We start from the raw sequence: 11,366 nt of genomic DNA on the forward strand, positions 1-11,366 counted from the left end.
AACTGCAGCTCTCAATGCAATCTCTATGAGAGGCATTGTAAAATACCATAATTTCACTGGTTAACTACTGAGGCTGCAGCGATTCAATAAACTGTCCCATTTGTTTGATTTATCATTTTTAATGTCCCATATCTGTCATCTCGATATACTACCCACAATATACTATAATATATTATACACCATCAGTGTGTCAAAAGTTCTAGCATCTGAAATCTAAAGTTTAAGTGGTCGCATGGTATATACGTCACGGACGCATCCCTTGAGGTTTTCAATACCCAGAAAATCGGCGAAAGTGGCCGTTTTCAAGATGTTTTGGTCATCATCTCTGGAGCATAACCCTCTGCTGTGTTAACATTATGGGTAACCCATTAAATTGCCAAATTAATGTGAAACACATCAACTATTAAGAAAACAAGAAGACACTCCATACATTCGGAAACATATTTTTTATTTAAATCAATATCGTCTCCAGTTAATGTAGGATAATTTTAAAAGTAGGCTATAACGCTCATATCCTCTCATATAGGGAATGCATTGGCAGCTGCAGTTCATAGTTCTCATGGACCTCGAGTAGGGGCGCTGTCTCAAAAGTGGGCGTGGAATTTGTAGTTCCCGTGTGTGTCTATGGGAAGCGAGGAAGCCTTTGGCTCGGACCTTATTTTGAAATCCACTACCGGAAGTAGATATTATGTCTAAACTGTTGACTCTGACGCACAGAAGAGATTACAGAACAAGGATAATCTAAAACGTAAATAATACTAATACTACTACTACTACTACTACTAATAATAATAATAATAATAGTAATAATAATAATAATAATAATGATAATAATAATAATAATTAATATATATAAATACATCTTTTTTTTTAAAGTGTCCCCCCCCCCAAAAAAAAGAATCTCCTGGATTCTGACAGTCCAATGTTGCTGTTGTTTTTGCCGAGTCAAACAAGGGAATCACGTGACGTTGATCCCCTTCCCCTATTCGCTCACACTAGGACATGACGTATGTGTAGGCAGAATAATTGTGTCGTAAAAACACATTCCACTTTATTTTGAAGTCCCGTGGCGGAAGGAGACTTGTTGTTCATATCATCATCGCTGACGCATCCAGTCAGTCAGACCACCAGACATCACACCGGCGTTGAGCGCTGAACACTTTCTCCGTCGTTTCTGTGTTTCCAGTCACCAACACGTCTTACGCAATGAGGTGACTACGATACTTTACATGCATATTCGCATTAACATCAATAATATGGACACGACGTGGTTTATAATGTAATAATAACCACCTTAGCTGTTTGGCTAAACCGCGCGTGCAGCAGGAGATGGAACGGAAGTGGAGGCCTGGCTAACACAGGTTAGCCAGCTTTGGCTAACGTGCTAACGCTGCTAGCTCGGCCGAATGGACGAATGAATGAATGGATTTGTTATGCAATAATAAAACCAACTTAAAATATCTTCGGTCATAGCAAAGCTCTCAACGCGTCTTAGTGAGCTTGTTGCTCGGCTATTTTCTCTCTAGCGAAGATGGCTAGCTATCTTTAGCACGAGAATGAATGGATTCAAATGGGGGGGGGGGGGGGGGGGGCTGTGTGTGTGTGTGTGTGGTAACAAAGCAGCTGAGCTAGCGTTAGTGGACAGACCGGCGATGTTATGTTATATCGATATATCGGTGTATTTGGTGGTCAAAAACGATATATTTTCCGTATCGATCAGCCCTAAATTCCCACTCCCTACACTTGGTGTCTAATATTTCGTTTTTACAAGTAGGATCCAATGCTCAGAGCACCTACAAGCACAGCAGAGGGTGCTATTCTTTAATGCACATACTAGGTTGTTGATGATTTTTCTTGGTATTGTGGCCACACTTTATTATTTGCTGCTACAATGTTGAGGAAGGAAACTAACTAATGTGACTCTTGTATACTCCTTACATACATGTACGATAGATCTTGCATATATGTAAGATAATAACTATTAAAACGCAGAATCTTGAATATCACTAATGTGCAGTGGGTTAGAATATGTATAAAACAGGTGAAATTCTTGGATTTGTTCACAAGATCCAGTAATCGCACACCAAATGTATTACATTCATGTTCATTAGAGTTGCAACAATTGATTATTTTCTTAGCTTATTATTCTGTCAATTAATTGAATAACCTAAGCATGTTTTTGTATAGATATTATATTTTATTTTTCCCCTTCATAATCAATTAAATCGCTTAATTTCATTAACCACTGAAGCATTTCATGAAGGCCCCTCTAGTCTGTGTTGTTGTGTTGATACATTTTAAGTGTTTGCATCTTTCAAGTGGCTAAATTGTTTCTTTTTTTTGTCTTTACAGAGGAGATCGGGGCCGGGGGAGGGGAGGGCGTTTCGGCTCTCGTGGAGGACTGGTACAGGGGTAAAATGTTGCTCCTCTGTTGCGCCGTATCATCCATTGTTAACTAATGTATGTCATTTATAAGACATGGAGCTTACACATCTTTATTCTTTTCCTTTTTTTTAGGTACCGTCCCTTTGTGCCACACATCCCGTTTGATTTTTACGTGGTGAGTAAAGGAGTATGCTTTGAGTGAACATCTGTGCTCATGTCTCTTGCAGCGAGTCAAAATTCACCCCGATGAAAAGAGCTGGGATCTTAAATATAAATGATTAAAAAAAAACACTTGTCTCTGAAGTCAAGACCTTTTTCTTTTCTGAAGCCTCTTAGCGGCTTGTGGTGTTTTCAGGGATATTGTGCTCTGTGCTACAATATATGCCAGAGAATTAGAATTCAAATGGCACCATTTTCACTGAATGTTTGCCCCAGAATTGGTACAGGGTTCATGTGGTTAGATGGATGATGATGATTGGCAAATAGATTAAAAGCTTATAAATAATATTAATACGCTTTTAATCTATTCGCCAATGTTATGTTTTAGGACAGGATTGGTTAACAAATAAATATGCCGGTAGCAAGATGACGGTAGAATACATACTTACGTTTCTTTCGTACTACGAAATGTTTGATATAATTTAGAGCTGCGTTGTGCTAAAGTATGTGCATGTTGTGTCCAGTGTGAGATGGCCTTTCCCAGAGTGAAGCCTGCACCTGACGAGACAGCGTTCAGTGAATGTCTACTGAAGAGAAACCAAGACCTGAGCCCCTCGCCAACTGAGCAGGTGACCTACACACACCTATCAACCTAATAATTGATCTGCACTTTGGGCAAGTCATTAAAAGTGAAAGTTTCAAAATGTGTCAAAAATATTAAATGCCTAATCAACAAGCTCACGTGTCGTGAGCTTGTTGATCGACTATCTTCAATATTTAAGCATAAAATAACACCTGGCTGGTTAAATAGAACGCAAAACACTTGTGTTTGTTGCCGATGTTCCTTTGCATCAGGAACTTGACCTGAACTGCTTGATCAGTCATTTTTAAAAGTATGTCCAAGCACGGCTGCTTTAACTCTGTCTCTCTTGTCTTCTCTTTGTTTAGTCTTCCATTTTGTCCCTGGTCACAAAGATCAACAACGTCATTGACAACCTTATTGTTGCTCCTGGCACCTTTGAAGTGGTGAGTCTTCGATTTCAAATGGATATTAATGCCAAATATTAATGGAAGCAATGACTACATTGAGTATAGGATGCAGAATACTGCCTTCTATGCTGATTGTAATGTTTTTTGCTAAGTTAGACTAAGTGTTATTTGTCATTTTAAACATGGATAAAAATATCTTCTAAGATAGGGAATATTGAGATATCCGATGCATTGCATATTCCAAAATGACTTAAAATGCATATGACTGTCTGAGAGACTAGCGAGTATATCAGTGGGTGTTGGTAAATACATGACCATATTCACAGGGGTTTAGCTCCTGCGTCACACTCGGGGTGGCTTAACCACATTAAACCTGGTGTCCCTATTTTAGGCATGTTATAGGTGAAAACTTTCAACAAATGGAAAAAGAAATTGTACATCTTTAAAAACAGCTAAAATAGCAGATCTACAAGTTTGTAGAGCTGCTATTTGCCCTATGGCGAAGAATATATGGCATAACCACTTAAACCCTATACATATACCTTCTTGACCTGGAGTCCACATCCTGTTTTTGCTCTACACCTAATGAATGAAATGTTTGCAGAAAATAGCCGATCTGCAAGCTCACTAGTAGATCTGGTGTATCTTCGCTGAATGTTCGCCCCCCCGAATAGGGATTCTAGGTTTCAGTGGTTGAGAGCAAAATGTATGAATATGGTCAGTTACCATACGGCTAATACCGTTACTTGTCACATAGTTCACAATACTCTGCGTTTTCCCCCATAGCAAATTGAAGAGGTGCGTCAGGTGGGATCTTATAAGAAAGGCACCATGACAACGGGACACAATGTTGCTGACCTGGTGGTCATCCTCAAGATCCTTCCCACCCGTAAGTCAACACAGAGGGTGATGTTTTCATTCTGAAGACACAGATACTATCTAAAATGATTGTCTATCTACAGCCATATTTTAAGCATTGTCCACTGTCCTTTTTAGATAAAGCTGCAATCCCTAACTAATCTGTATGTTGGTGTATGTTAGCACAATATAACTAGAGGTGGTCATCCTACTCTTCCATTGAGACATTTTTAGTTATGTGGTCAAGTAGGACACCTACTGGGTGACCAGAGGTATTGCATGAAGGTCAGAGCATAATTTATGTTCTTCTCAAACAGGCTTTCTGTATTTTGCTCAACACTAGACATATGGGTGTGTGAATCCTGGGTGGCACATGAAAGTTGCAGATGTCTTTTGAATGTCACATCTCTGATGTATTTTGTCTTGTGACAGTGGAGGCAGTCGCTGCGCTTGGCAATAAGGTTGTGGAGACCCTTCGCACACAGGACCCCGCTGAAGGTGAGTTATTTTTTTGTGTTATTTAAGCCCATGTGTTCAGAACTCAGAATTAACCAGAAACATGTTACACAACAAGTTAAAGTTTTTTAACCATATTGCCATGTCTTTAACCCAATAAGACCTGAGGCTGATTCCACAAATGCCTTCTAGATCTGTAGTTCTCACACTTTCAAGATTTTTTGAAAATAGCAGATGTACCTTTTTGCCACGCTGTGATATGTTTTTAAATAGTAACCGCTAAAATCTAAAATGACATGGATGCTTTCCCGGTTTCTAATAGCATATTGATGAATGCATTGCACATAGTCTGTCTTTACTCTGCTTTACTCTGGTTTAGAACAATGACACCAGGAAGTTTTTGACATTAATCCCTTTCCTTCCTGTCCTTGTGTCCATGTCAGTGCTGTCCATGTTGACCAATGAGACGGGCTTTGAGATCAGCTCAGCCGATGCCACGGTCAAGATCCTCATCACCACTGTACCCCCAAATCTACGGAAGCTGGACCCTGAGCTCCATCGTATGTACCGACACACATGAACTCATTCACACATAATACCGCATAGAACTGAATAAGGGTGTGTTCACACTATCTACCTTTTACAATGAAATTCTATGAGCAATGACCAAAAGGCTATCGCTTTTATACAGTGCTGGTCAGAGCGCTTTCACAAGTTGAGAATAGATTGGTCTTTTTGAGAAATGCACATAAAGACGTGGACTGCTGTTATCACTTACACAATCAGGACTGTAGATGAATGCAGCGCTGATGTTCTCTCTGTGCCTGGCTGTCTGCTACGGAGGCAGCCACACCCGGCTAACTCTAGTGTCCCTCTTCTGCCTAAAATAAAGCCAACGGGAGTGTAATGTTTCTTATTGTTATTCAACATGAATGTTAGGCAAAATACAAGCCTAAAATACTGTTGAATGCAGAGCCGCAAGTTCGAGCCGATGTTATGTAAACAAAATGCAGGTCACACGATCCCGGCCTTTCTTTCTTTTCTCTTCAATTTTCAGTAGAAAAAGCATTCTATGTAGCACCTTTTCTTCATGAAAGGCATGACATGATGACCAAAATAATCTGGTTAGAGCCGGTTAACTCAATTCAGTACTTTGACTCTGGATGTTTGTGTCTACAGTGGATATCAAGGTGCTGCAGAGTGCCCTGGCTGCCATCCGTCACGCCCGTTGGTTTGAGGAGAACGCCTCTCAATCCACGTAAGAAACTTCATTCAACTCTTACTTGTTATCACTGTATTGGGACATTAAAGGTAGCCTGGTAAACCCTCCCTCCGGAAATCTCATTTCCATTTGATTCCAGGAGTGAGTCTGGCATGAAGGCTTGTATGGGCGTTTCTAGTGCATTACCAAATAACCGAGTCAATCAGCGTCCTCGCTCATTGTTTTGTGATTGACAGCGGGGGTAGGCCAATCAGGTGGAACCAGAGTGGTTCACACGTCATTAATCAATACACCTTTCATACAAGCTGCTCATTAACATCAGAGACAAACCAATTACTCCTGGTGATAATCACTGCAGCCTAAAGTGGCTTAATTGGACATCAAAGGGCCACTTGGACATCAAAGCTACATTACTCCCGCCCAGCTCCAGCGCACAGCCAAATTGCCCATATAGGTCTGCAGGCCAGACTCACTCCTGAAATAAAATACAAATGAGATTTCTGGAGGGAGGGTTTACCAGGCTACATTAAAGGCAGACATTTTCAAAAAATGACAAAAGCTTTGAAAATAGTGACAATGACAGAAATGCCTGTGTGGTGTAGGCGGTGGCAGGGGGAAGCTCTTCATTGGGAAGAGACTGGCAGAGAAATGCCCATCAGATTTGTACTGAACTACTTTTCTTTTCCTTCAGGGTCAAAGTGCTGATCCGCCTGCTAAAGGACCTCAGACAGCGTTTCCCTGGGTTTGAACCCATGACCCCCTGGATCTTGGACCTGCTGGTGAGACCACAAACACCTTGCAAATGATAACAACATGAGGCTATTAAATATTGAAGACGTAGCGTCCCTATTCTGGGGCTAACATCTGGCCGAAAGAAGACCATCTCCACGCATCACAAACTTGAAGATCAGCTATTTTTGGCAAATAGATTTAGTGGTTCGAAGTGGTTATTCCCCATGAAGTTGGGTTTTTAATATGTAATTTAGGTACAGCGGGCATGGGAGAAAGGTTATTATGCAATTAATAAAATATGTATGAAATTGGACATAAATTATAGACAATGTGTCAAATTCAATACGAAATGTACAATTTATCAGTCGCTGAGTGCTACAAAAAAGTAGATAGGATACCAGGTAATCAAACTAATCTGTCTAAACAACATGCTATCTAAACATTCTTAGTACCTCAAGTCAAGCAAACCGAATATGTCTACATAAATAATATAACGTGAACAAAATTGTTTCCGTGTGCTCTGGTTTGCCAGCTTATAAGTATTAAGTTAATATTCAGTGCTTAAGCAAACCATGCCTGTATCGTTCTGACTTTTGGAGATGAAAATCATTGTTCCATAGGGATGGAAACATGACTTGCATGCATTGATCTCATTGAGTTCTCCTGGCAGCGGGCCAGCAGGTACCAGAACTAAAAAGGTACATCCCTGTAATCATGCTTCCTCTCCTCTCTCGCAGGGTCATTCAGCAGTGATGAACAACCCTTCCAGGCAGCCGCTGTCCCTAAACGTGGCTTACAGGTTAGTAACCGCCAGTATTTCTATGTCCTTGTACAGTTAGTACTAGGCCTTGACAGTTATTACATAATCGTTTGATTGCAAATATTTTGCATGATCGTCATAATCGTTTCCATGTTGAAAAATGTATACATACATTTTCAAATATGAAAGTAGCAGAAATAGCAGATCTATAAGCTTACAAAGCGTCACGTGTTGTAAGCTTGTAAGCTTTTTCCGCTATTATGTTTAAATATGTCAGTCATGCATTTGCATATTTCAATTAATTGTCATATCTGCTCTGTGCAACTTTTTATTACGAAGCCTAAAATGCAAACATAAATGTGGCACGAATATGTTCCAATCTTCAATGCCTAAAACAAAAAAGTTAACCGCAATTATTAGTTAGTGACAATTAATCATCAACTTAAAATGTTTAATCATGACAGCCCTAATTAACACTTTTTACATTCTGGATCTTTTCTTTCTTTCTTTCCTTTATTTATTCAGGGGAGCCCACTGAGAGCAAGCCCTGATAACAGCATATAACACATATAAAATACATACATAATGAAAAACAATAACAAACATTTGAGTCATATTACAATCATCACAGAAGCAAATAAGCAGTGTTACATGAAACAGGTGCAGTTACTATGAAATGTGTCCTCGAGAAGTACCCTAAATGTCTCTATTGAGACCAATCGCTCCAGTTTCAGAGAGTCCTGAAGTTTGTTCCATTTGTGTGGAGCATAATACATGACACATGAAGGCAGTCTTTCCTTGTTCACTTTTCTTACGTGGACTGGTATATCTAATGTGTTTTTGTGAACGTGTTGAGTGTCCAGAAACCTTTGGTTCTAAGAGCGAAGATAGGTATAGAGGAAGCTTGCCACACAATGTTGCTCTCTGCTTACTGCGAGAGATGACCAACACACCTTATCATCTAGATTTTTGGGTCGTTAGACAGTTAATTTAACTTTGGGTCAAGCTAAGTTAAAATAACAGTTCATGTCGCTCGATGAAAATGAGATATTTTCCTTGACGGTCACGGTGTAAAGCAGTCTTCTTGACGTTGGTGTCCTGTTTGGTTGCTTTTCTAGACGTTGCCTCCAGATGCTCGCTGCTGGACTCTTCCTGCCCGGCTCAGTGGGCATCACAGACCCCTGTGAGAGTGGAAACTTCAGGGTGCACACTGTCATGACTCTGGAACAGCAGGTACGTCTGCTTTTCACACTAGTTCTTAGGATCTCAAACTGTCATGGGTTTTTCTAGAACAGGTCTTGTTTGTGTTTGTCCCCCCGCAAATACTGTTAGCATTTTGTTCTTTTATAAGATGTCCTCCACTGACTTACCATAATTAATTTTTATCCAGGACATGGTGTGTTTCACAGCCCAGACTCTGGTGAGGGTTCTATCTCATGGAGGCTACAGGAAGATCCTGGGCCTGGAGGGAGACGCCAGCTGTAAGTTGCTTTCCTCTCTACTAAACGCATTGTCATGCGAGAATTAATCTCAAGAACAGATTCAGAGCTGCGCTAACTGCATCTGTCGGCAGGGTAGTTCAGAACGTGTCAACATTTGCCTACAGGTGTGCGTGCCTAGTAGACCAGGAAGCAGGCCGCACTTTACCCAATCAAATGTAGTGGGCAGGATTTACATCTGTGTGTTCGCTTCCCACTGGAAATAAACCCAAACTCATTTAACAATAGCGTCCTCGTAGCCGACAAAACCACGGAAAGTTAGTAACATTTTTACTTGTTATTCCATTACAGAAACCAGTGGTCTTATAACCAAAACGATCCATGTTCCATGGGAGAAATGTTGTTAGTTTTCCGTGGAGAAATGTTGTTAGTGGGAATGAAAACATATGCGCCCCCACGGGAAGAGGAGGGCTGAGGGCAGACCAAACGGGCCTATTTCCTGTACCCTCATTGTATTGAGAGCTCACCCCAGAATCAAATTCAAAAAAGTAAAAACAGAGGGTGCAAGAATTGACTACCTACAAGCTCACAATTCATGGCATTGCAACGCCTTGTGAGCTTGTAGGTCGGCTATAAATCATCTTGATTAGAAGTCTCATCGCCCAGCACTACTACACAATACACAATGAACAATACACGTCTTCTCTCAGCTTGATAACGAGCAAATAAAAATAGAAAAAAATAACAGTAATGAGTCATTTGTGGGCAAATCCTCCCCTATTTATTTGCAACATTTACAATCTGAAAATGTATTGTATGTGTTTATTAATGGATGATTTTTTGGCCTGTGTGTGTCAGACCTGGCATCCGAGATGTCCACGTGGGACGGAGTGATCGTCACGCCGTCAGAGAAGGCGTACGAGAAGCCCCCGGAGAGGAAGGAGGAGGATGAGGAGGTGCAGGAGGAAGGAGGTGATGGAGAAGACGAGAGCATGGAGACCCAGGAGTGAAACACACACACATGACTTTAAGGTAGGAATGCCAAGCCTCATTTATAATTTTATATGGTCATGGTTGGGCAGAAACCTTCTACATTTTTCATCTTTTTCACTTTTGTAAATTGATGCCTTATATTATAATTTGTAGGAAGATCTACAAGTGCATAATGTGATGTGAGCTTGTAGATCTGCTATTTGACATTTCTTGAAATTCTTCGGCTATAATGACCCAAAATAGGGGGGCCAGCTTGAGTGTGTGGATTTTATGAATGTTTAACCAATGAAAAGTATTAACAAGGGCTACATAATAACTACATTGGATCAATAAATTTTTTCTCTACCACACAATGCTGGAATGATCAAATTGGCTTATAAAAAATCACATCTAAATGATATATTGGCCACATAAACCCTACTTGTATACTTTGTTGACCAGGGTTCCCCAGGGGTCTATAATGGGCCCCTCCTTTTGTATGTCTACACCACATCTCTTCACTGCAAATAGCCTATGTATATAAAAGCTCACAACACATTGCATTACAATGCGCTGTGCACTTGCAGAATGTCTTTTAGCTGAATGTTTGCCTATTTTGACTCAGTCCTTTGGTGTGACTTGGACACAAAGTGTTTGAAACCACTGGTCTAGGCTACTTGGTTCTATACACACATGCTATTGTCAGTGTGTCAGTATAGTTTTTGGCCCTGCATATATTATATATAAATATAGCCCCATATTGTATGTTCAGTCCTAGCGTAACTTTAAGCATGATTCTGATATGTTTGATAAATACAGGCCCTGATCAGTTTGTTTCTCATCTTTCATTCTAGTTCACCACAAGAAGTTTCTTTTTTTTGGAAGTGTCCCTTGGATCTTGTCCCAGGCTGAAGCGACCGTCACCGGCCTCGACCAAACTGCACCAACATGTTTAACTCATCTTTGATTGGTCCCTCAATGTCCTTAGACACACATTAGATATTGACGTCATTGTTCAGTGTTGTTTTTTTATGGGTTGTTGTACTTTGTAAAAGCAATGACTAAATTAAAGTTTTGTTTTTTTATTATTTTAGCCAGTCTCTGTAGTTATTTTATAGCATATATTGTTGAGGAAGTGCTTCATATAGAATAGATGATCAAAGAAGATAATCACTTATCACAGAGTTTTTAAAATAACAGGAAAGGATGTAAAGCTACGGTCACCCATTTGCTCCAGAAGCGTTCACTTCATTATATGGGAGAAATGGGGTGGAGTGTCCTGTTGTATGCCCTGAAGCATGTGCAGTGTTGGGTTCACCAGTGGTGAACCTTGACAGTGCACAGACCAATGGGACAGAAGCACAGTACATTGACCGCACTTGGCAGCCATTTG

The 11,366-nt window shown here is 40.4% G+C and overlaps 1 protein-coding gene across 1 annotated transcript; it reads left to right on the forward strand.

The window, feature by feature from the left end:
* The first annotated feature begins 1,105 nt into the window (after positions 1-1,105).
* ilf2 (interleukin enhancer binding factor 2) lies at positions 1,106-11,066 on the forward strand. The gene is made up of 15 exons (XM_080442078.1): positions 1,106-1,211; positions 2,353-2,412; positions 2,518-2,560; positions 3,069-3,173; positions 3,493-3,570; positions 4,321-4,423; positions 4,825-4,890; positions 5,292-5,408; positions 6,028-6,106; positions 6,762-6,849; positions 7,540-7,601; positions 8,681-8,795; positions 8,953-9,043; positions 9,860-10,033; positions 10,828-11,066. The coding sequence occupies exons 1-14, from the start codon at positions 1,207-1,209 to the stop codon at positions 10,009-10,011; spliced, it is 1,164 nt and encodes a 387-aa protein (XP_080298204.1). The 5' UTR covers positions 1,106-1,206; the 3' UTR covers positions 10,012-10,033; positions 10,828-11,066.
* The last annotated feature ends 300 nt before the right edge of the window (positions 11,067-11,366 follow it).

Source organism: Gymnoscopelus braueri (genome assembly GCF_963280865.1).
Source record: "Gymnoscopelus braueri genome assembly, chromosome: 11".
Taxonomy (NCBI): Eukaryota; Metazoa; Chordata; class Actinopteri; order Myctophiformes; family Myctophidae; genus Gymnoscopelus; species Gymnoscopelus braueri.